The sequence below is a fragment of the Hibiscus syriacus genome, unplaced genomic scaffold, assembly GCF_006381635.1.
Source record: "Hibiscus syriacus cultivar Baekdansim isolate YM2019G1 unplaced genomic scaffold, ASM638163v2 tig00110065_pilon, whole genome shotgun sequence".
NCBI lineage: Eukaryota > Viridiplantae > Streptophyta > Magnoliopsida > Malvales > Malvaceae > Hibiscus > Hibiscus syriacus.
Genome location: NW_024062585.1, coordinates 2899698 through 2926971, shown reverse-complemented (window position 1 = coordinate 2926971; position 27274 = coordinate 2899698). Strand labels below are relative to the sequence as shown.

At 34.6% G+C, this 27274-nt stretch overlaps 1 protein-coding gene across 1 annotated transcript; it reads left to right on the top strand.

Annotated features, from left to right (window-relative positions):
- The first annotated feature begins 678 nt into the window (after positions 1-678).
- Positions 679-26426, top strand: LOC120214531 (syntaxin-121-like). Its single transcript, XM_039212414.1, has 3 exons — positions 679-722; positions 24727-25282; positions 25698-26426. The coding sequence occupies exons 2-3, from the start codon at positions 24727-24729 to the stop codon at positions 26141-26143; spliced, it is 1002 nt and encodes a 333-aa protein (XP_039068345.1). The 5' UTR covers positions 679-722; the 3' UTR covers positions 26144-26426.
- Positions 26427-27274: the final 848 nt, after the last annotated feature.

The window sequence follows — 27274 nt, the reverse complement described above, 5'->3', positions numbered from 1 at the left end:
ATGGCCATAAACCTTAAAAGGTCTCGAATGATAAAAACCCTATGCTTTAAATGCAAAGGTTATGGTCATGTAAGTCACGATTGTTCAAATTTAAAAAACATGATAATCTAATAGAAAGGTATTAGTTTATCTAACTTAGAAATGGATTGTCCTGATAATATGGAAAAAGATGCACTGATTGATTCAGATAGTGATTGGTTTGATGCATTATGCTTGGTTGTGAGGCAAAATATAAGTATACAAGCTGTCGATAACTCGGATATACAAAGAACAAGCATCTTCTACACGAGATGTCAGATAAAATTTAAGGCATATTCCTTGATCATCAACAATGGAAGTTGTGTCAATGTGACTAGCATTTATGTGGTGGATACACTTAACTTGCCTTGTCAATGACATCCAAAGCCATAGTGTTTACAATGGCTTAATAAGAGTTTTGAACTGAAGGTCACAAAACAATGCCTCATTAATCTGAGATGGGTAAATATTGTGATGATATATGGTGTGATGTACTTCCAATGCAAGCATCTTACATTCTTTTAGGATAAGCATTACAATATGAAATTAATGTTATTTACTATGGTAAAGCGAACAAGTACTCAAAGAACATCAATAGTAATCCTTACAATCTCGGACTGGTGCATCCAAAAGTAATTTTGCAAGATCAAGAGAGAATTTGTGAAGAGGTTCGGAACTTAAAAAAGGAGGCAAAATTAAAAGAGGACACAACCTATAAAAGCAAAAAAATGACCAACGGGAGGAAAAGAATCCATTTATGAGAAAAAATAGTGCCACAGAACATTTATGTGAGCACAAAAGACTTGAGAGAAACATTTTCCCATAATAAAACTTGTATCCCAATATGTTTTAAAGACTCCATATTTTTTATTTCTACTAATCTCACATATTTGCCTAGTTTGTTTGTTTATCTTTTAAAAGAATTCATGGATGTTTTAAGTGATCCAACAGATAGTTACCACCTAAAAGAATAATAAAACATCAAATTGATTTCATTTTGGGCTCATTCATTTCGAACTCTGTTTATCGATGCAATCCCGAAGGAACCAAATAATTGGAATGACTAGTAGAAGTATTTTTATAAAAAGGTCACATCCGTGAAAGTGTTAGTCCTTGTGGTGTTACAGTCATTCTCGTGGCAAAGAAAGATAGCACATTCTGAATGTGTTTAGATTGCAGACCGATCAACCAAATAACAATCAAATACATGCATCCCATTCCACGCCTTGATGATATGTTAGATGAACATTATGGTTCATGCATTTTCACAAAGATAGACTTGAAAAGAGGTTACCACAAATTCTGATGAAAAAATGTGATGAATGGAAAATAGTTTTCAAGATAAAGTTCAGACTTTACGAATGGCTCGTTATTATCCTTTGGCCTCATTAATGCACCGAGTACATTCATGTGGTTAATGAACTATGTTATGAAAGAGTTCATAGATAAGTATAATGTTTTTTACATCAATGATATCCTTATCTACTCACCTTCTCTTGAATGTCATATCATACATGTTTGTTCTATATTTGAGGTTTTACAATGACAACATTTATTTCCTAACATGAACGAGTGTGTGTTTTATAGTGATAAACTTATATTTTTAGGCTTTATAGTAAGTAGACAGAAAATCCATATAGATGAAGAAAAGTTGAAGGCAATTAAAGAATAGCCCATCCCATTTTCTATCACCGAGGTAAGATTCTTCCACGATTTAGCAAGTTTCTATTAATGTTTTGTCAAGGACTTCTCCACCATTTTCGCACCTTTAACGGAAATAATCAAGAAATTGGTTGAATTCAAATGGGGTCCACAACAACAAGAGGTATTTGAATTACTCAAAGGTAAGTTATGCTTGTGACCCATTTTCTGTCTTCCCAATTTTTCTAACACTTTCGAGCTAGAATGTGATGCTTTAGACATAGAAATAGGTGCAATACTCGTGCAAGAAAGACAACCTATTGTTTACTTTACTAAGAAGTTAAAAACCACACAACTGAATTACTCCACCTATGGAAAAGAACTATTAACAGTCGTCTGAGCAATGGAAGTGTGGCAACATTATCTTCTTTCTAAAGAGTTTGCCATATATACAAACAACGAGTCATTGAAGTGGCTAAATGGTCGAGGTAAGTTAATTAAACGATATGCTCAATGGGTTAAATTTATTAAATCTTTTCTATACTTGATTAGTATAAAAAAAGAAAGATAACATTGTAGCTGATGCATTATCTCAATGGTACACACTAATTAAACAAATTCATGCTGCTGATTTAGGTTTTGAATACATCAAAGAACATTATTCTTCTGATCCAGATTTTTCTTAAATTTACAACCATCGTTCAAAAGGTGTTTTTAACTTGTTTTATGTTATATATGAATTTTTTTCTAAATGAACATGTTGTGCATACCATGAGGCTTGCTGCAAGAGTTTCTAGTCTATAAGTGTCATTTTGGAGGACTAATGGGCCACTTCGATGTAAACAAGATGCTTGACATAGTCCAAGAACACTTCTTCTGGCTGCACATAAGGAAAACTATGGAAAACATATGTGCTTCATGCATCACATACAAACAAGAAAAATCTAAGGTAAATCCTTGTTTATACACTCCTCTACTGATTTCTTCCTTACCTTCGATTGATTGATCTATGGATTTTATTCTGGGCTTACCTTGAACCACGAAAGGGCGAGATAATATCTTTATGATTGTTGACAAGTTTTAAAAATGGCACATTTTATTCCATGTCATAAAACCGACGATGTGACACACATTGTTGATTTATTCTTCCAAGAGATTGTAAGATTACATGGCATCCCATAAGCAATTGTGTCCAATCGAGACAAAAAGTTCATAAGCCACTCTTGGAAGGTATTATGGGGTAAGATAGGTACGAAACTTCTATACTAAACTGCTTTCATCCCCAAATCAACGGACAATAATCAACCTAATTCTAGGTTTTTTAGTTAAAATCGTGGTAGGTTAGAACACTCAAAACTGAGAAGAATGTTTACCTTTCGTTGAATTTGTATACAACAGGTCAATACACTTCACGATAGGTTTGTCTCTATTCGAAATAGTTTATTGATTTAATACACTAACTACTTTAGATCTCATTATTTTTCCCTTAGATCAGATTACTAGCATGGATGGCGAAAACAATACAGCTTTTGTCAAATACATTCAAGCCAAAACTAAATAGATAATGGAGAAAACATACGAAGTAGTGGCCCACAGAGTAAACAAATCCGGACGCCATATCACATTTGAATCGATGACAATTCCTATTGTATTGATCTTCCAAGTGAGTATGACATGAGTGAATCTTTTAATACTACTGACTTATCCCCCTTTAATGTTTAATATTAATAGACGAATCCTTTTAAAAGGGGAGATGATACATGCATTACACGCCCAAAAACTAAAGAAAATGATCTTACTCTACTACTAGGCCCAAACATGAAAGGACAGGCCAAGCTACTAAAAGAAAACTTCAGACTATAGTCCAAGCCTTTATCAGTGAAGGCTTACACGCCCACATAGAAATTAAAGAGTTCAAGGAAGAAAACTTACTTATCATTCCTCCTAGATAAACTTGGATCACCACAACCCAAGTTAATTTTGGGCCCAATTGCCAAACCTACGAAGATATTCCAGAAATGAGTTTGAACCCCTTGAGGCATAAAACTTGTAAAGTTACCCAGTGCTAAATCTATAAAGCCTAGGATAACTCATTATTTAGATTATTTGTTTTATTTTATTAGGATAAGGGTTAATGGATCATTGAATGTAAACCCTTGATACCTTATCACCTTTCACCTTGTTTATCACGCCCAACCACATATCACAAGCCTTGATAGCATATCAAACTCATCCCCTTACTTATCATAAGCATGGGTGTCTATCATATGCATTTTCCAAGCTATGCTACCCATGCCCCTTCTAGAAGACTTATTTGGATCGTCCATCAAGTTACAAGGATCTCATCATACTTACTTTCATGAACATTGTCAAATCAATGCTTCATCAAGGGTCATCATTCATGCCGCCTACCTTCACATGGATTTAGGATATATTTTATTATTATTTTATTTTCCATCATGTTACAACTAAGACTCCTCAAAACCTATATAAAGGAGACTCCTCCCAACATTGTAAACATCAATTCTTTTCTTATATACAATACAACGAGAGTTCACTTTTTTTAGAGCTGATAGACTTGTGCCTTTAAGCTTTTTTTTTCTTTTAGTTCTTTCAAGTTCTTGAGAGAGAGATATTCACACTCCAGTTTAACTTTTCATTGTGATTAAGAGGGCTACTTAAAGTTGTATTATCGAGTATGCCTTTTCATTGTGACTATGAGGATTTAATAGAAAAGTTATCCTTCACATTCATCTTCCATCATGATCATCTTCTTCCCTATATCACCATCATACCATCATTATCCCTAAATTAGGGTTTGCATTATCATCATACCTACCAGGGGTAAATTTTCAAATCGATTTTCCCATCAATTCGACCATCTGATCTCAATTATGTTTTCACCATTACAATCCCTGAATCTTGTCGCGATAACTTTTTTAAAGTGGCGAAAATCAGAATAAATTTAAAAATTTGAATTTTAAAAAATATTTGAAATGTTTGGATTCACCATCAACCTTTGGGATTAGGTAGGTTGAAACTCGGGATATGCCCTTTTAAATAAAAAAAATTAAACGATCTGATTCAGTCTGCGATTCGAGATTTTGGGTTCAGGAGTCGATTATGCTTGGGGAAGGATTAGTACCCCCACAACGCCCAAAATTGGTACCATCAATTATTATTTTATCCCTATAATGAAAATTAAGAAATTTGAATATTTATTTAATTAATGATCCTTTTATTCCATAAAATATTTTAGAAATTTTAAAAAGATGCACAATATTGTCATCCTTAAAAATTAAATAATTATTCAATTATTAAACCCTAAAAGAAATAAAAGGTGACAAATTAGGCAAATTATTATTTAAAAGAATAAGGATGTTCATTGATTTAAAGAACGAATGCCAAGCCTTTGACATTAATCAAACAACTTGTCCTTAGCAATTTAAACGTAGGACAAACCTCTACCCTTTTATTTAAATTAGTGAACATATTTTGCGGTGACTACTTGAAGATTATTTTTTATTCAAAAAATATTAAACAGGGATGTCTAGTTATTTTAAAACCATCCTTTTTAATGTTTAATAACAAAAGAGCATTCTTTTTAATTAATTATGAATTTATATTTATGTGTTTCTAATTAATTTTATTAAAGAAACTAAACCCAAAAGGACATTACTAAACTTATTAATTTCTAACTAAAGAACCTAAACTATGGTTTATAATTAAAACTAAAGAACTTAAAAGCTAAGACTTACTTAAAAATCTAAAGAATAATTTTAATATCAATGATCAAATTAAAAGGTTTAAAAATCTAAAGATTTAATGCTACAATTAAAAGGGCGATTATTTTAAAAGAATAGAGAATTGGCATTTAATATCAATAATTAAACATATTTAATAAAGCATCCAAGCAAATAAGAATGAAATTGATGACTAAATTGAACACATTCAAAATTCGAGAAAGGAATTACAATTATTTGTTGACCAAAATAAAATAAATGAAAAACCACAACCCAAAAAGCAAAACACGCTAATAATGAATTGTTTTAATGAAGCAATTAACTCGAAAAATCATCTAATATAAAAGCCAAAAACTTAGATGAACTCTCATTTTAGCAACTTCAAAAAATTTCTCTCCTCCAAATCCTCTTAATCGAAAAAACAACCCAATAACACCTTCAAATGTTCTTCATTTGTTCATTCTTGTTCATCCAAAACTCAAGCTTAGATCCACCATAAACACCCAAAATCATCCGAAAAAGTGTTTCCCAAGATCAAAATCCAAAATCCTTCCAAGAAATTCAAGTGTTCATCCCCCAGAATCAACTTTGATCTCCAAAAACTCCCAAACACAACACGAACATGTTTCTTTTGAATCAAAACACTTGCCTCTCCTAAAACCCAAGAACACCACCCAAAAACAACCAAAGTGTTCTTCATTCTAAAACCTAAAAGCCATGGTAAATAAGAACCAAACCCAACTTCCCCACTTAAACTACCAAAACCCGAGAGCACCGACTGACTCTTTCACCGAAACGATGCCGGCCACCACCCGACACCGACTGGACGCAGTGACTTTTTGTGATTTTATAGATTTTATATTTGTGATTTTTTATGATATTTGCAGGTATGGAAACCTGATCAGCAGTGGCGGTGCACGACGGTGCGGCGGTGACTCATCGAGGAAGATGAGCAGACTGGCGCGTGAGTCACACGCCAACGATGAACTGGTGAGCTCTCTACCGGTGGTTATATTGGTGGAAGCTTTGTCTCATTTGGGAAGATGAAGCCTTAACCATTGGATCAAATCTAGATCCAATTGTTGAGATGCATTTGTGCTTTCTTGACATGGATCGATGACGTGGGACAACCGAAGCCATTGGATCTTTCTCCTTATCAATGGCTCTCATCCATTGTGTTTGTTTCACTTGGATTGAATCATCCATAGCCCTTGGATGGAAGCTAATCAATGGTGGATATGAAGTATGTTTCTTTTTTGAGAACATTTACTAGATTTAATTTTTGTGATTTTTGCATGTCTTGAAACTTGACCGGTGGTGGCGGTGCGCGGTGCACGGTGGTGATGTGGCGGTGACTCACCAGGGAAGACGAGCAGACTGGCACGTGAGTCACAAACGCTGGTGAGCTATCTACCAACGGTGATGTTGGTGGAAGCTTTGTCTTATTTGGGAAGATAAAGCCTTGATCATTGGATCAAATCTAGATCCAATGGTTAAGATACATTTTGCTTTCTTGGCATGGATCGATGACGTGGGACAACCGAAGCCATTGGATCTTTCTCCTCATCAATGGCTCTCATCCATTGTGTTTGTTTCGCTTGGATTGAATCATCCATATCCCTTGGATGGAAGCTAATCAATGGTGAAGATGAAGTGTGTTTCTTTCATTTGGATAGATGACATTATCACCTAAAAACAACACCAAATTAAATGCCATCATATTTGACTTTTCAAAACATTTTTCCCCTCCTTTTTTTAGCAAAACCAGTGGCTGAAGCATGGGTATAGGGTTTTTTTTTATATTATTTATTTGTATATATGTAAAACATGTGGGCTACTTTTGAGCCTATGTAAAAAAAATGTAAGTGGACTCTTTTTTTTTTGTTTTGTTCATTTAAAATAGAAATGAAAATGGGCTAAAATTTTAACATTCAAACTATATAGTCTATACTAATTATGCAATATGTAACTATGTAATATACTAATAACTTAATATCTAATATAACATGCAATACTATTTAAAATATGCAATGCAACACAAAAATTTAATATACTAATAACATGCAATGTAATATGAATTAATGTGTATAGACACATGCAATTATCACTTAGTACACTATAATATCTAATATATGTAACTATATGATATGCAAACTACCAGATGTAAAAATGAAACTATATAATATTCCCACACATTTATTATACTATATACTATAATATGAAATGCCATGTGCGTGTCACACCCAGATAAAATAGGTGATGACAAATCTTTATTTGTCCAACGACCATTCATCCATAAAAATCCAACATTAAATATCTTTGGTCGCCTACTTTAAAGGAGATGAGTTCAATTCTTTTATTACATGCTTTGTCTTTAGCTTTATTTCATTACCCTTGTTTATTATTTGTCTTTGTTTTCTCGTCTATTTTATTACCCTTGTTTTCATTGTCCTAATCTTTGTTTCCCTTGCCTTAAAACCAATAAACCATATATTTGTGAAACATGGTTGTCGTCCATATCAATCCATCTCTTCCTCTCATTTTCTTCATCTAGTCTAATTCTTTTTAGGTTTGATTACTTAACAAGAGCAACATCCATTCATCCACTCCCGCTTCTCTATCACCAATTTTATCCTTATGAATGTTTTACATAAATCTTGTTTTGTTTGATTGTTGGCTTCAAAATTATATTGTTGACGTTAGTTCGGATGACAAATTATATGATCTAAAAGGACTTTTTAATTTATCTGAAAATATAATTGAGACAATGAAAAAATATTGTATACACACTTAGCTCTTTACTTTTGAAGTTGGTTTTGGTTCTATCGATTGTTACCACAATAGTGAAAATAACTTTCTCTACGACATGTTTTATAAAGAATCACTTGTACAAGTGCATGGAAGAAGAATGGTTGAATGTTTGTTTAGTTACTTTTATTAAGAAAAATTATTTGATAATGTAAACAATAAAAATATCACACAACGATAACTTAGAGTGAAATAATTGTAAAATTTATTTTTAGTCACACTTTCTTGTAAGATTTCTTAATATAATTAAAATATTATTAGTATTTTAATTTTAAAAAAAATATGTTATTAATATATGTGTTAATCCTAAAAGATATTTATGGATCTTTCATTGAAAATAATGTTAAATATTAGTTTATGAGTGTTGTTAGAGAAAGTTTAAGAATTCGAAAAAAAGGTGCCTAAGTTATGAAAGAATTGTATCTATAGATTTCAAGAATGAGTTAAAAAAGTAGGCACTAAATACGACTTTCGAGAGTGATTTCTGATTATAAATGGTATTAATGTTTTTAGTCATGATGAGTAAGACTTGACTCGAAAAACATTTTTTATTTTGAATTATTTTATTAGAGTTATCTGAGTCAACTCAAATTATTAGTAGGTTTTTGAGTTTGATTCGAGTTGAAATTTCAAATATTTTGAATAAATCAAAAAGAGAGAAAATTTGATTGAGTAATTTGATCTTTTTTATGATTTAGTCCCTAATTTCGTTATTCCTTCAATTCCTCCTTTTAAGTCTATTTTTATCAAATTTAAACCACATGATCCTAAAGCATTGTAGAATACCTATGTACTTTCAATTTCTCTTTTGATAACAGGTTTTTTTATTTTTCAATTGAGTCTCTCAGTTTTTCATAATTTCTTTATTTATTCAATTCATCCTTCATTTTAAGTCAATTTTTGACCAAATTTGATCCATGTGCTCCTATACCACTATATAATACCTATGTAACTTCAACTTCTATTTTTTTACGAAAAATGTACTCTTTTTTATTTAGTCCTTTAATTTTACATTTTACTCAATTTTGGTTTTTCTACTGCAATTGTTTGCACATTATTTCTTTCCATCAATTCCTTGACTCGGTTATACGCTCATCAATACTTTAACCTCAAAATACCTTCTTTAAAAAATAATATTGTAAATATATTTTATAATTTTATAATTTATTTGATATATTAAATAACATTATAAAGTGAAAATAATATGAAAATGTAACACTCCATGGATTATGATGTCGTACGGAACCACCAAAATGGCCGACCCAAAAATTTATTTAAATCATTATTGTAAAATGACTGATAAAAACCATCTACATAAATAAAGTAAAACGTGAAAAATAAATTTAAGTTTACAAAATGTGGGGAGATCCCAAATTATCCAAATAAATACATTGTTTAAATCAAAATGGAGTTACAACTAAATACATAAGAGTCTACAATAGTACATGCCCTTTAATACAAATCAAGACGTACTCTGAAAAGTCTCTACTGAGCTAGAATATCTGGTGATGAAGACGCTCCAAATTGATTACATAAGGACCTACGCATGGAAACACATTCCATACGTTGAGCTTACGAGCTCAGTGCCTCACAAATAATTGTATTATACTACATGTATTCAATAAATAAGTTAACTAGTGGCACAGGTATGAAGCATGCAAAAATACTTATATGGACTACTGAGTAGGCATCATGGTATAACTGAGGGTTCTGCATCTCGGAGCTCACACACCCCTCTAGACTTTCTGAAATACCCTCGGCTATCTAGGGTAACATTCAGAGCTACATCAGAAATGTACACCTTCCAACTTACTCTATCGAGTCTTGGGGCACCTGCACCCAGTCGGCTACTGAAGTGCCTTGGCAATGACTGGATATCCACTGACTTTTGTGTTCTTCTAAAGAGACTCGGGTGTCCTTACTGTTTCTTGAGTGTCAAACAAGACTAGTTTTATATAATATTAGTTGTTATTGTTTATACTATTCTGACATTAATTACTGTTCTTACTAGAAGTCTTATTTGATGTTATTATGGTATATTTGGGGTACCTCGAGTTTGATCCTTTAATCCTTGGATTATTTATCCAAAAATGTCTGTTGGTGCTGATACTGGCCTTTTAGTATCGATACCCACCTGCTAGTATCGATACCCTCTAACTGATATAGGCTGATAGGGTAAGATAGTATTTATACTCTAGGCTGAGTATCGATACTTTGTGATGTGGTATCGATAATGGCCTGAGTATCAATACCAAAATTAGGTTCAATGTTTTGAAAAATATCCAGTATCGATACCTCTACTAGGAGTATCGATACCCCTGACTTGGTATCGATATTCTATGTGAGTACCGATACCAAATTTGTATACTAGAATATTGGTCTCGATACTAACTAGATAAGTATCAAAACCGAGACCCCAGTATTGATACTCCTTGAATGAGTATCGATACCACCCTTTAAAAATTTGCTTAATTTTTGCTTGGAAGATGAACAATATCGATACCCCTACTTCAAGATGTCATATTTTGGTACGCAAAATCCTATTTTCTACCCTCAAAAGCCATATCAAGGTCTCTAACTAATGTTTAAGTGGTTTATATGATAATAGGGGTCATAAAGAGTCCATAAACATGTTGAAGACACCCAAACAATGCAATCTACCATGAACATGCTGCAAGCTTATGTAACCTACCAAAACACACCTAATGAGCTACATGTGGCAGAGTTGAGTTAGAAGTGAGTTACCTGGTGATTCTAAGCTGCTAAAAGTGTCCAAGGCTCAACCAAGAACAAGTTTTTCCTTCGCTTTGTCTTGGAGCTTTTTTCAACTTCTCTCACTAGAAAAGAATCAAGTACTTTAGTTACTAGCTTGATCCAAAGATTAAGAAAGGTTTAAAAACACTTCTAAAGGTTTAAGATTTCTAGAAATAGGTTGAAATCCATGCGTTCTCTAAACCCCTACAAAAACCCATTTTAGCATCAATTAGAAAACTTTGTATGAGAGGGTTTGAAATGAAGCTGGGGAAGATGAGTTTATGTTTCTTACCTTAAGATTGTTGAATAAGGTCTAAAATCCTATAAAATTTTCACATTTTTCTTTGGAAAGTTAGGGAGCTGGAGTGTTTAAAATGAGGAAGAAGAAGAATACAAAGTGGTGAAGAAAATTAAGATATAAGATGTGATATCATCAAATTTTAATGGAAATCAGCTTTTATTTTAGACAATGGTATAATTACTCCCTTAGTCCTCCTAATTTTTCCTACAAACAAAAATTACCCATTTTTATCCTATTGGGCTCAATCCAAGCCAGATTTAATGTCTTCAAGGCCGTATGATTATGCTAACAAGTAGAGAAACAAGCACACAAGTATGTTAAACACATATGTTGAGGTAAGTATCATGGTGTGGTCAGAAGGTTCGTTGTATCTTGAGACACACGCAACTTTATCCCACCTAGGTGAGATCATGAATTTCTATATTGGAAACGTACACACGGCTAACTTACTCATCCTGAGTACTTGAGGAATATGCGTGCGTCAACGATTAAAGTATCAACATCCCTATTTAGAGTATTAATATTGATGTATTAGTGTATCGATACAATCCTAGGTATTGATAGCAAAATTGGGTTCGATGTTTTTGAAAAATAAAATCAGTATCAATACCCTTACTTAGGGTATCGATACTTTTGCTTTGTATAGTATCGATACTAAAATTGGTTACTAGAATATGAAATTTAAAGATGATATCGATACCCCATCCTTGGATATCATTACCCAATGAACAATATCGATACCCAAAAACTAGGGTATCATTACCACAACCAAACCCCTTATTTTTGGCATATAAAGAATAATATTGGTATTGTTCATCCAATATTGATACCCAAACATATAAATGCTCTGTTTGAACATGAAAATGACACCCAACTTCACCCACAGTCTCTCTGAGTCCCTTAAACATTATTTAAGTTTTATGTAATATTAAAGGGGTCAAAATAGGTCAATTTCCATGTTATATATCATCGTAGACTGAAATCTACCATGGATTCACTTACATGCTTCATGAACTCATACAACATAATCTAGCACACATAATGACAAACAAGTGTTATACGGGAGTTAGAAATGTGTAACCTTATATCCTAATTTAACACCCCAATTTTCAGACTAGTAGTTTCAGGTTTACTCGAGTGACTTATGGACCCGTGGATTTCATAAATTAAGTCATTGGGCTTAGTTTGGTTGGAATTGGGCCCAAATTACCCATAGAAGTGAGGTTTATGAATTATGGAAAGATAATGAAGGACCTATAGTGTAATTTTTCATTTTTAAAAGATGAAGGCTTCTACACCTTTCATCTCCATCTTCTCCCCATTTCTCATATTTTCTTCTCATTTCATTCTCGCATTTTCCTCTCCAAGTTCCATAGCGAATGTAAGATCTCGAGCCTATTTTTATGCTTCAAATTTGTTCATAATTCCTCTAGCAACATCTTTTTAATGAACTAAGGCTTTGGGTTCTTTGGATGCAAGAAAAAGTGTTGGGTTTTCATACAAGTCTCAAAGAAATGGGCGTGTCTAAGCAATGAGCCTCATTTCTAGATTCAAACACGAAGGTAGTGTATTTCTAATCCTTTTGAGTATTAAGCTTTCATAAATTTCAAGAATTTCTAAGATTTAATATTTGAGTATTTTAGGGTTTTATTTTGGATTCATGTTATAGATGATGAATTTATTGTAAACCATGTGTTTTATGACACTTTAAGACCCTAAATAACTACCCACAATATTTATACATGATTTAGAATCAAACTATGGCCTTTATAGTGATTTTAAGTGTTTTTAACCTAAAATAACCATTTTAGGGTTCAAATATTGATATTGGGATGAACAATATCAATATTGGATGAATTGGTGTAAAAACTTAGTCTATGAGGGATTTAAATGGCCAAAGTGGCCTAGTGACACTCATAAGAGTGGGTTACAACCACTGTAACCATAGCAGGTGTAACATGTCCAAGTATCTTTAGTTGAATATGTAACAATTATCTAAGAATGAAGGATCATTTCATAAGGTGTACCGACAAGCCGAATAACCATATTACAAAATAGCGGAGTCATTTACTGTAAAAATGACTGAGAATGTTGGACGTACAATTATCCCTTTAATTCGAGGGCAAATTGAGGGAAAGCATAGTAATAGCGAATAGAGTATTGCTACTCAGAAATGAACCCGATTCAGATATCAAACTAACCAGTATCACAGCCAGTAAAAAGTAAACACAATAATCATCGTGAAGTCACGTAATGCATAGAGATTTCTCTAGAGTTAGACAATGCCTAAGATGCCCTTAAATAGCGATCAACTAGATCAATACAGATTATCAATATTAATAGAATAATAAACCCTCACACATGTTCTATATGAGAGAACGAGCGTAGGTAGAGCAGTAAATGAGATCAGTAATAACTTAGAACAACTAGAAACAATAACAACTAGGTTGTCATAAAACTAGCCTTTCTGTGACACTCTGAAAACAACTAGGACACCCGAGTTACTTTAGTAGTAGGGCGATTGTCTTATTTGTTAGAATGTACAGGTATATACCTGTCAGCGCCAAGGCACATCAGATGTCAGCTAGGTGCAGATGCCCTAAGACTCGATGGAGTAAGTTGGTGGGGTGTACATTTTCGATGCAGCTTCGGATCTCACTCCATATACCCAAGGGGTCGGGTGTACATTTGTATGCAGTTTCAGATCTCACCCAAGCACCCAAGGGCATCTTAGATAGGTAGAGAGATGTGTGAGCTTCAAGATACAACCTCTCAGTCGCATCATGATGCCTACCTCAGCTTGTGTGTTGCATAGTAGTGTTAGTGTTGCATTTAGATAATTCATAGAAGAGTAAGTATTGCATTCAAATAATACACAGTATAATCAGTATTACATTAAGATAATGCATAGTAGAATCAGTGTTGAACTTAGATAATGCACAGCAGAGTTAGTGTTGCATTCAGTTAATGTACAGAGCATCAGTATTACATTTAGACAAAGCGCATCAGATACAATCATTAGGTTTAGAGACCTTTTATAGGTGTACTCATGGCTAAGCCCTTAGCATAGAATTTGGGGAAGCATGAGACTCGTACTTTAGTGATAAAATAACTAAGCCTTAGGTAGATAGCACTTGATCTAGATCATGCATGTACGTATCGCTTAGTACCACGTCTTCAAAGTACTTGTGTTTATGAAATTCTTATGTTGCTCTAGATTAACGATTATACTGTTGGGCTTTGTAAGCTCAACCTTCGGATGTTTTTCATTGGCAAGTTAGTAGCTTGAGCATTTCGTGGAGCATCGTCGAAGCAGGACTTCCAGTATCACCTTCAGAGTAGTATACCATAGCTTAGTGGGCATAAGTATTCATAAAACTTACTCATGTATTCAGGTTATTAAACTCATAAATTGTATTATTTTGGTTTTAAATTATGTGTCACGGAGCTCCGATTTTATAAAATGTTTTTATAACAGTTATTTATGTTTTAATTATGATACATTTAGCATGTTTGAAAAGAAAATGAACAAGTTTTTTAAAAAAAATCAGGGGTTGCCTCGGTAGCCTAATGTGGCACTTTAGGCCTAATCGGGCTTAGGGTGTTACACCTAAGCTTATACGATGACTCAAAACTTAACCAAAAACTAACTTTTCTTTACCCTTGTCCTTAGAGAACTCACCAACTTCTTTCATTTTTCATAAACAATGAAAATGAGTTGAGTTACCAGCTCATTTAAGAACGTAGAAGAACTTAAGAACACTTCCAAAAGCTTAAATCCACCAAAAAATGAGTTGATTCACTAAGGGTTTCTAAACCCCCACTTATGACTACCATAGTCAAACCTTGATATTGTGGTCTTGAAATGAAGCTTAAGATGAGGAGATTATAACCCTTACCTTGATGATTTCAAACTAACCTTGCAATGCTACAAATTTACTACCTTATCTCAAGCTACAAAAAAGAACTAAGGAAAATTTGAATGGTAGAAGAATATAAACTTGGGTGAAGAAAAAAAGAGAAGAGAAGATAATTTTTTCCCTTCTCAGCCTTGTGACCTCATGTCATTTAATGGGATTCATATATATATATATATATATATATATATATATATATATAAAGTCAAAATTTGGAACTAACCTTTACCATAATTACAATTAAATTTGTATAGAAACTCGAACAACTCGACTCGACTCGAAAAAAATTCAAGTTAAGTTCGAGTCATAAAATATGACTTGTCGACTCGAAGAACTTGAATTTTTTTACTCGGCTCGACTCGATTGAAAGTACATAGGTATTCTACAGTGGTTTAAGAGCTTGTGGTTCAAAATTAATAAAAATAGACTTAAAAAGGAGGAATTAAAGGAATGTGGGAATTAGGGATGAGTCATAAAATACTTTAAGGATGAACAATGGAATTTTGTTCACTAGAATTTCAAAACAAACTAAAAAACATTTAATGCTAAAAGAAAATATTAAGAAAAGGTTATCTTATCTATTTCGATATATGGGCAACCAAACTGAACTTTTTAGAATATATCAAGAGTAACCTAAGAATCATGTTATATTCCAGGTTATTTACAATTTATTTTCTTTCGTGAAGAAGTACCATGTGAAACATGTTCATATCTTTTGGAGAATATGTTATTACTAGACAATCTTATAATCTTATTCCTTGATGAACTGTTTATCACAATCTGATGCAACAATGTATCATTATAAGTATTTCCAAGCACCAGTCTAAAATTTTTAGTGTCCTTTTATGCATGAAAAAACTAAGTAGAAGCTGATGATGAAGGAACAATTAAATAGAAAATTAGATATTTCAAAAACCAAAGACCTCGAGATCTAGCCCTTTATATCAGTTGATGAACAAATATTACACAATTCATCATTTTCTTGACATACAATCAGACTTTATCCAGACCTACAAATATTGTAAAAAGAGTTAAACGTGTTTCAACTACGCACAGAGCATTTGATCAATCCATTCTCATTGCAATCAGGGCATTGCAAGCATAATTCCTCATCATCTTTAGTTTTTGCAAAAACCTTGCGGCTGCCATCGCAGTTGGGGCAAACCAGGAACGCATATTGGCACATTCCCTGCAAGGGATATGTATTGAAGGTATCTTTTTGAAGAGTTTTTTAAGTTTTCCTTCTTTATGTAGTCCAATGATTTCATCAGCTCCTCCTATGTATCTTCCTTTGATGAACAGCTTTGGAGGGACTACTCTTTTATCGAATAATGTCAATGGTTCTTCCCTGAATTCCATGTCCATTGAAACATCTCTTTCATGGACCAGAATATTGAAACTGCTCAGAAGATATTTGATATTGTTGCAGTCTTTAAATGTTTTCTATATCCCTCTCAAGCTTTTTGTGTATAAAACCACTAAATCTTCCCCACCTGGTGGACATTTCTCTTCAAAATCTTTTAAATATGGATTCTCTTCGGGCTAATAATTCTCTATTTTAGGTATGGTTTCATCTTTGATAATGGTGTTAGAGGAGACTGGAAGCGGAGAATGATCCTCTTTAATCACTGTCTCTTTGACCTCTATGTTTGGTGTAGGCTCATTAGTATCTTGGTTACCAACATCAATGTTCAAACCATCCCTTTTAATCTTCTATGTTGGGTGTAGGCTTATTAGTATCCTGGTGGCCAACATCAATGTTCAAACCAGTTTCTTGGTGGCCAACATCAATGGTCAAAACAATTTCTTTACTCTTATGATCTCCTATGTTGGGTGTAGGCTTATTAGTATCCTGGTGGCCAAAATCGATGTTCGAACAAGTTTCTTTACCATTATGATCTTCTACGTTGGGTGTAGGCTTATTAGTATCCTGGTAGCCAACATCAATGTTCGAACCAGTTTCTTTACCTTCTTGATCCTATATATTTGGTTTAGGGTTATTTGCATCTTTGGCCAACAACAAAGCCCAAATCAGCTCCTTTACCTTTATGATCTTCTATGTTGGTGTAGGCTTATTAGTATCCTAGTGCTCAACATCAGTGTTCAAACTAGTTTCTTTACCCTTTTGATCTTCTCTCTTGAGCGGAGGCTTATTATTATCTTGGTGGCCAACATCAATGTTCAAACAAGTTTCTTTACCCTCTTGGTCTTTGGAATTAATAAATGGTTCTGGGGGATTAATGTTGATTTTGCACTCTTGGTCTTTGTAAAATGGTAGACTACGACGATTTTGATAGGCGAAACTGTGTTGTTGGGGATTAGTACAAGCAAAGCCTTTTTTCAAAGTCTTGATAGTAGGAATCAGTTGGATTGTCTTCAGAAATCTTCCTTCAAGCCTTTCATCTCTTATGCTGATCTGATACATAATGCAACGGAAGAACTTAAAATTAAAATTGAGAATGAATGAATCATAACAACTCGACTCTCTTTTGGTTTCCAATGACAAAAATGAAAAACTTTTGAATCATAACTTTGAAGATGGAAAAATGTATGACTTTTTCAGATATTACATGCATCAGCTAAATTATTTAAATTTCAAGTTATGCATAAATGTTGCGAAAGACGGCTATCGGATAGAGCAAAATCGCAACTGATAATTTGAGAAAATAAAAATGAAGATAAAAGAGACACAAAATTTACATAGAAAATCCCTGAATAATATAGGGTAAAAACCACGGGCAACGGTAGAAGAATTTCACTATGAGAAAATAGGAATTACAACTTCTCTCGATCTACCAAGGATAAAACAATGATAATTCTCTCTTGATAAAAAGGAGAAAACAACTCTCAAGAAACTCTCTAAATTCTCTCTAGTATTGGAAGAAGCTAGAATGCTTTGGGATGGTTTTAAAGCTAAATGAGCTAGGGTATTTATAGTTGAAGCTTAAGGACTAATTTGTAAATACCCTAAATTACAATGACTAAAAGTGCATTTCTACCATTGTTAATTTTCAACAAAAGCCACCCTTTTTGACATTTGCCATTCGGTGGATTAATTAAATCCAACTTTCTACTGAAAGTTGGTTTAATTTTCAACAATCTCCCACTTGAAGATTTGATTAAAACAATCATATCTTCACACCATTCTTTCTACCTTATACCATCATGTTGCTTACGTTTCTGACAGGCCACAAGAGGATCGACACCAAGTAAATTTATCGGTATTGATCGCCTTCATCATGAAATCTGCTATTTTGTCTTTGGTATGGATCTTCTGCATATCTACCGTCCATTCTTCCACCTTTTCACGAATAAAATGGTATTGAACTCGTATGTGTTTTGTCCTTGAATGAAATGCTAGATTCCTTTCTAGATGCAAGGCGCTTTGACTGTCACAAAATAAAGAGACAAACTCTTGATTGTGCCCAAGCTCCTCCAATAGCATCTTCAACCAAATTGCTTCTTTACTGGCTTGTGTAGCTGCTACATATTATGCCTCTGTTGTGGATGTAGCCACAACTGACTGCAATTTTGAAACCCAGCTTACAGCTCCACCAGCAACTTTGAACACATATCCTGTAGTAGATTTACTTTTATCCAAATCCCCTGCATAGTCAGAATCGACATACCCATTTATAGTAAGTTTGATCCTCCGTAACATAATGCAACATTTGAGGTCCCTTTGATGTATCTTAGGATCCTCTTTACAATATTCCAATGCTCTTTGCCTGGATTCGCCATGTACCGACTAACCACTCCCACTGCTTGTGCAATGTCTGGTCTTGTGCATATCATAGCGAACATTAAACTTCCCACTGCTGATGCATACGGTACTCGAGACATCTCCATCCTCTCTTCTTCACTGCTAGGACTCATACTGAAGGATAATTTGAAGTTAATAGGAAGGGGTATAAATTGGCTTACAATCTTGCATGCTAAATCGTGACAAGATTTTCTTCAAGTAATTCTTTTGTGAAAGCCAAATCTTCCTATCACTTCTGTCTCGGTGAATTTGCATCCCTAGAATCTTGTTTGCTGATCCCAAGTCCTTCATTTCAAATTCCCTAGCCAGTTGTACCTTCAATTCTTCAATATGGTCTTTGTTGGGTCCTGCAACCAACATGTCATCCACATACAACAGCAATATAACAAAATCGTTATCACCAGACCTCTTGAAATAAGCACAAAGGTCTGCATTAAGTCTGTTGTATCCAAGGCACATAATGAAGGAATCAAATCTCTTATACCAACACCTCGGCGCCTGCTTTAGACCGTACAGAGATTTGTTCAACCTACAAACCAAGTTCTTCTTTTCGCCTTCTTCAAAACCTTCAGGCTGGAGCATATAAATCTCTTCTTCAAGATTTCCATAAAGAAAAGCTATTTTAACATCTAGCTGTTCCAGATGTAAATTCAATGTAGCACACATTGCCAAGACTACTCGAACTGTTGTTAGTCGAACCATAGGAGAAAAAAATTCATTGAAATCAATACCTTCTTTCTGAGAATATCCTTTGACCACCAGTATTGCATGATACCTCTCCACTTGATCGTCACCAATTCGCTTGATTTTGAAAACCCATTTGTTACCAATTGGCTTCCTTCCTTGTGGTAGTGGCACAAGGTCCCATGTATTATTTTTATGAAGGGCTTTGATTTCTTCTTGTATCGACATCATCCACAGTGAAGCATCTGAGCTGTTTATTGCCTCCTGATATGTTGATGGCTCACCGTCATCTGTTAAAAGGCAGTATGCAACATTTTCTTCTATAACATAATATGAGTGCCAATTGGGACGTCTTCTCACACGATCTGACTAATGAGTTGTTGGAGCTTCAGAACTCTCTGGTTCTTGTTCATCATGTGCTGGTTCTGCTTCAGAAGAATCTCCTTGTTCAAACTCCTTTTCCACATGTATCTGTGTAGTCTCTGACTTTTCAGCGTTGTCATCGTCTTCTTTTCTTTGTAAGTTATCTTCTACAAAGATAACATCCCTGCTAATGATCACTTTGCGGGCAGTGGGATCCCACAAGCGATACCCCTTTACTCCATCAGCATACCCCAAGAATTTGCATTTACTGGATTTTGGATCCAGCTTTGAAATTTCTTGGGTGTTGTACATCATGTACACAATACTTCCAAATACATGGAGGTTTGAATAATCAACTGGTTTACCAGTCCACATCTCCATTGGTGTCTTCAGCTCTATTGCAGTTGATGGAGCTCGATTCACCAAATAACAGGCGGTATTGACTGCTTCTACCCAGAATGATTTTTCTAGGCCTGCGTCCCTCAACATTGCTCTTGTTCTTTCTAATAAGGTTCTGTTCATCTGCTCTGCCACTCTATTTTGTTGAGGAGTGTTCGCCACTGTGAACTGTCTTTTGATGCCTTCTTTCTTTCAAAAGTCATCAAATTATTCGCTTGTGTATTCTCCTCCATTATCTGTTCTGAAACACTTGATCTTATTTCCAGAATCAAGTTCCACCCGCGCTTTGAAGTTTTTGAAAGTTGAAAACGCGTCTAACTTCTTCTTAATAGGGTGCACCCAATATCTCCTGGAGTAGTCATCAATAAATGAGACAAAGTATTTTGTTCCACCTAGGGATGTTACTGGTGCTTGCCATACGTCAGAGTGAACCAATTCTAGAACACTTTTGCCTCTAGAATTTGATGTGTTGAATTTCAACCGGTGCTGCTTACTTGTTATGCAATGCTCACATAAAGTAAGTGATACCTTGGTTAAGCCTGGAAGTAGCTTTTGCTCCACAAGGACTTTCATTCCTTGTTCTGACATGTGTCCAAGTTTCTTATGCCATAGCATTGCAGAATCTGAACTACATGAGGCAACAGAGGCTTCTGCTTCTAGCAATGTCTCTCCCTTTAGCAAGTACAAGTTTGCAGCTATCTTTTCACTTTTCAGCACCACAAGCGCTCCACGGAACACCTTCATGATTCATTTCCGTGTTTCAATCTTACTAGCATTATTATCCAATAATCCGTAGGATAATAAATTTTTCTTCAGACCTTTCACGTGCCGTATATCTCGAACAATTTTAATTGTTCCATCATACATCTTTAATTTGATGGTTCCACGCCAACGATCTCTAAGGCATGATCATTGCAACTATACATAGATCCTCCTGAGACAAGTTCATAATGATGGAACCATTCTCTTCTTGAGGTCAATGTATATGTTGCTCCCGAATCAATGAGCCATATATCTGCAAATCGTTTTCTTCCTTCTACGGTGGTTGACGCTTCACAGCATAGAGCATCTCCATCATCTGAAGTGTTTGCGGTATTGCCTTGTGGATTGGAGTTTTTATTTAGACTCCAACAATCCTTCTTCAAGTGACCCTTCTTTCCACAGTTGTAACACTTTAAATTCTTTTTGCTTCTCGACTTCGATCTACCATGTTTGTGACTGCTGCTTTGGCCACGTTCTGTTGATCTCCCTCTCATCGTTGTCAACGCTTCTACTTGTTGCAGATTTACTTGTCTGTCTTCCTTGTTCTTGCGCCGATTTTCTTTTTGTAGAACAGCAGCTGCAACGTCATCGAAGACTAGACTGGTGACATTACTGTTTGTCAAGTTGATGATGAGTTGATCATACGAATCCGGTAGACTTTGAAGTAGAAGTTCAGCACGTTCTTGTTCTCCTATTTTACAGCTTAAGGATGTAAGCTGAGAAAATAAAGTGTTCAGTGTATTTAAGTGCTCCGTCACTGAAGTAGATTCTGGCATACGGAGAGTGTACAATTTTCTCTTAAGGAAAATGTTATTGTGCAGCGATGTGGCCTCATACAGTTTGGTGAGATGATCCCATATCTCTTTAGCTGTCTTCTTCTCCTCGATGCTTGACAAAACTTCATCTGCTAATGCTAGATGAAAGTTTGCCATAGCATTTCCGTTCATTTCGATCCATTTGTTGTCGTCTGTGAAATCTACTGGCCTTTCGCTGATAGCTGCTAGACAACCGTCTTTCCTCAGGATGGCCTTCATCTTCAATTTTCACAATGAGAAATTTCTCCTATTGAACTTTTCAATATCAAATTTCGTTACCATTGCTTCGTTTACGGATAACTCCCACTATTTCACTATCGTTAATAGTTCTCTAGAACCTTCAAAGAATGGGTAATAACTTCTTACTTTCTTATGTTGGAGGATCCACCTTTTGGTGGCAACCACAAAAACAATAAGCAGATATTACACACTCTAATCTGGCTCGGATACCAATTGTTGCGGAAGACGGCTATCAGATAGAGCAAAATCGCAACTGATAATTTGAGAAAATAAAAATGAAGAAAAAAGAGATAAAAAATTTACGTGGTAAACCCCTGAATAATATAGGGTAAAAACCACAGGCAACGGTAGAAGAATTTCACTATGAGAAAATAGGAATTACAACTTCTCTCGATCTACCAAGGAGAAAACAATGATAATTCTCTCTTAATAAAAAGGAGAAAACAACTCTAAAAAAACTCTCTAAATTCTCTCTAGTATTGGTAGAAAGCTAGAATGCTTTGGGATGGTTTTAAAGCTAACTGAGCTAGGGTATTTATAGTTGAAGCTTAAGGACTAATTTGTAAATACCCTAAATTACAATGACTAAAAGTGCATTTCTGCCATTGTTAATTTTCAACACAAAGCCACCCTTTTTGACATTTACCATTCGGTGGATTAATTAAATCCAACTTTCTACCGAAAGTTGGTTTAATTTTCAACAATAAACACCATACATACATAGTTACTTAAATCCGATTGAGAACGAATGAATCTAACAATTGAACTCTTTTGGTTTCCAATGACAAAAATGAAGCAGTGTGGGGTTGCTTTTAAGACTTTTGAATCATAACTTGAAGATGAAAAATGAATCACTTTTGCAGAAATTACATGCATCAGCTAAATTAGGTTTCAACTATTGACAATGCGTATAAACAGTCTGTGGACGTAATTAGTTGAACCCAAAATTTCTATGAAGATTGCAATCTCTTTACTATTGAGGCCCTTTATAACAATTTTATTTTTACGCACAAGTTTAATGGCATTGATCATGTGCAGATAGAATTAGATTCATATCCTAATAACAATGGTTAGAATCAAAGCAAGGAAGAGAAGGGTTGGAAGTCCCAAACCTGGATTATTCGTCCCATTTGCTTAGCGTCGAAAAGTTGATGGCCCAAACTTCGATCTGATGATAACAAGATGTTTATTCAATAGAGGATGGTATAATTAAAATTAAAGACCCAAATGATAGTCAAGAAAATAGGCATTAACAGAGACATTGGTTATTTATAGCAACCTCGCAACGGCTTTTGTTTCATCGTGCATTCTAAAGCTCTTTTTCCCTCCTAATCCCCTTATTAGCACTATTAGTTTGTTTTATATATTTATTCATTTCCATTTACATTATGTTATTTTGACATCTAAAAACAGAAAAACCCATCATTTCGGATCTCAAGTTTTCAATCTATTAGAATTTTGCCATTTTGATACACCCATAAAGCTACAATTTTAATCATATTTAGGGATGATCATGGGTCAAATTAAGTTTTTAATCCACCCGGACTTGGCTCGAAAATTAAATTCTTCTACTCGGCTCGAAAATTAAATTCTTCCACTCGCATCGGATCCGACCTAAGTTTAGGAGGATTTTACCTGACCTGATATTTAGGGGAAAACTTTTATTCATTCCCGACCTGAAACATATATATATGGGATAAGATCCTATTATGTAATGTAAAACTCAATCTTATACAGATTTAGAACCGTTGGATGAGTGAAAATAGATAGTTGAGATTGACAGTAGAAAATGTGAATATATTCACTAAAATAAATAAATTAGTCAATTTTAACTATTTATTTTCACTCATCCAATAGTCTGAAATCTGTGTAAAATTAAATAATATTATATTGTGTAACTGAAATTTAACCCTATATATATATATAATAAGGACCTAATTAAAAATAATAAAAATATTATTACAATTATGTTAAATATCAAAAAGGAATCGCTAGTGTAGTTTATCCCACAAAAAGAAAAAGTCAAATTGGTTTCCTCATTTCTAGTTACTAAGGTAGAACTCAAATTCTTGATTTCCCTGCCAACAACAACAACAAAATCTTTCCTAAAATATATAAACAGAGAATCAAATCTCTACTGAATCAAATCAATTTTCACACCATGAACATTGGGAACTTACCAAAACAGAGAACAGAACGATGTGACTCCGTTCCTGACTGACTCAGTCATCACCCTCGTTTCATCCACTTTCCAAGCTGTTTCCTTTGTCTTTGCAATAAACAAATCTGCATGTCTATTTCATGCCATTTTGACTCTTTCAAATCCCTCTTTGTTGAAACTTGACCAAAATCCCACCTTCCTCAGCAGCCTCCTCCTTCCACCTTCAAAAGCCTCTTCGATCTTCAGAACCCTTTCTCAGAATCTCATCTGATAGAAAAATATCCATGTTTATGACCTGATACCCCAAACATATTGCCCCAATCATTCCCTTCTGATCTCTGTTTTTGAAACCCGAAGATGAACAATCTATTCTCTGGCTCTTTCTCTCGCTTTCGAAGTGAAGAAGCGTCCCCCGATCATCACGTAATCGAGATGTCGGAGGCCTCCTCCGCCTCCGGCGGTGTTAACCTCGACAAGTTCTTCGAAGACGTGGAATCCATCAAAGACGAGCTCAAAGAACTCGAGAGGCTAAACGACGACCTTTCGTCGTCTCACGAGCGAAGCAAGACCTTGCACAATGCGAAATCTGTGAAGGATTTGAGAGCAAAGATGGATGGTGATGTAGCCATGGCTTTGAAGAAGGCCAAGCTTATTAAGGTCAGGTTGGAAGCGCTTGACCGCTCCAACGCGGCCAACCGGAGCTTGCCTGGGTGTGGACCGGGCTCTTCTTCCGACCGGACGAGGACCTCGGTTGTGAATGGGCTGAGAAAGAAATTGAAGGATTCTATGGAAAGTTTTAGTGGGTTGAGAGAAAAGATCTCGTCCGAGTACAGAGAAACTGTTCAAAGAAGGTATTTCACGGTCACCGGAGAAAACCCAGATGAGAAAACTCTTGATCGTCTGATCTCAACAGGTCAGTGTAATCTCCCTCTCTTTTTTCCCTTTAGAAGTTTTTTATTATTCAAACTAGAGTTTCTTGGATGATTTCGTTTGATTATCAATCAAATAGTCCCATAAAAATTCTGGAATTGTGTCGACTATAGTCTAGATTTGTATAATTCAAATTCGTAGATTTTGGTTGAAGTAATAATTGAAACATCAAACATGCAAATCTAATGTGTCGAGCTTACAAAGTTTTCGAGTCAAAAACAGATTATCAATAGAAAATATGTGATAATTTGAAATTTTCAGAGTCTATAAGGTCCATACCTGGTTCTAGTCATGATTAACAAATCAGCATTTGCAGTTGTTTTGCAAGAGAAAAAATGAAGACATTTGGGGACTAAGATAAACTAATATTGTTGGGAATTTGTGTGTTGCATTTGCAGGAGAGAGTGAGAGCTTTTTGCAGAAAGCCATTCAAGAACAAGGGAGGGGTAGAATTTTGGACACGATCAATGAGATTCAAGAAAGGCATGATGCTGTTAAAGATTTGGAGAAGAATCTCAAGGAGTTGCACCAAGTGTTCTTGGACATGGCGGTTCTGGTTCAGGCTCAGGGCGAGCAATTGGATGACATAGAGAGCCATGTGAACAGGGCTAATTCTTTCGTGAGAGGTGGAACCGAGAGGCTTCAAACAGCTAGGAATTACCAGAAAAACACCCGCAAATGTACTTGTTATGCCATCATACTTTTGATGGTCATCATCTTGTTTGTGGTGCTGTTCACCGTTAGACCATGGGAAAACAACGGTGGTGGCGGCAACCGTAACAACAGTCCAACCCCAACAACACCAGCCTCGCCACCACCACCACCACCTCCAGCTATTGCTTAATCATAGGTTGATATGTTAGCTATGCAGTATTCAATCGTTGGGATTCTGAGTTTTTACATGGTCCTTTTTGTTTTCTTTGGATTGGTTTATTGAATCTGTCAAGAGATGAATGTTTGATAAGCTTTTGAAGCTTTTCTTCACTGCAGTGAATGTTGGATGGGACAATCAATTCTTTTCAGAATTCAGATTAGAGACTCCATTTTTTGTTATAGATTCTTTCCTGTAACTAGTTCTTTGTTGCTACAGATATGCACTGTCTATTAAATGAAATAATGTTGGATTATCTTATTGTTCTATAGTTTATAGGTGGCCTGTTTCCTGAATATACGTATTTTGCTCTTGGATGTGGAATCAAATTCACAATGGTGTGGTTCTCTTCACAACTGGCAATACTTAATGGGAGAGAGTAATAAATAAATGCAGTCTGAAAAGGACTGGCAGTATGAAAAGGACTGGTAGTCTGCACTTTTGTCAATTTCGAAATATATGAGAATATTTGTGGGAGTGTTTTGTCTTAAAATTCCGTTTGATACTTAAAAATATTCCGAAATAATTTATTTTCAGTTAAAATTATGTTTCAAACGTGATTATAGACTCAAACCAAGAAGATAAAAAACGATCTTTTGTGTTGAAAAATCTCGTTTGGAGAAGCATTTCCAAACGAAGCTTCAATTCTTTTTTTTAATTTTTTTATCTTATATATTTAAGAGTAAACTATTTAAATGATCACTTAACAAATCAAAAAAAAAATATGGGGTTGGTGTCGGTATGACCATCATACTTTCAATTTGTCAATATGACCACATAACTATTTAAGTGATTTCAATCAAATTATTTGTCGTTAATATTTAACTGAAGTACTGATGTAGAAGCTAATAAAATTGACATAATTATACATTTATCCCTTAGTACTTACCTATACTATAAATTTAGTTATAATTTTAATTTAATTCAAAAAATTAACTATCTAATTAGGAAGTGACACTTGTCAACATATTATTGTGACACAGTTCTGTAGTGACTCATATCACCACTTAATTGAAGATTTTTTTAATTAATTTTATATTTTAATTGAATGGATTTTCCACCAATCAATTGGTGACACGTGTCAGCAGTGAAATGTGTCATAAT

What these genes read in the sequence shown, in the direction of transcription:
- LOC120214531 (XM_039212414.1), top strand. Translation starts at nt 24,727, where the DNA reads ATGAACAATCTATTCTCTGGCTCTTTCTCTCGCTTTCGAAGTGAAGAA. An exon ending in TGATCGTCTGATCTCAACAG is followed by an intron (nt 25,283 to 25,697) that starts GTCAGTGTAATC and finishes TTGCATTTGCAG; the next exon opens with GAGAGAGTGAGAGCTTTTTG.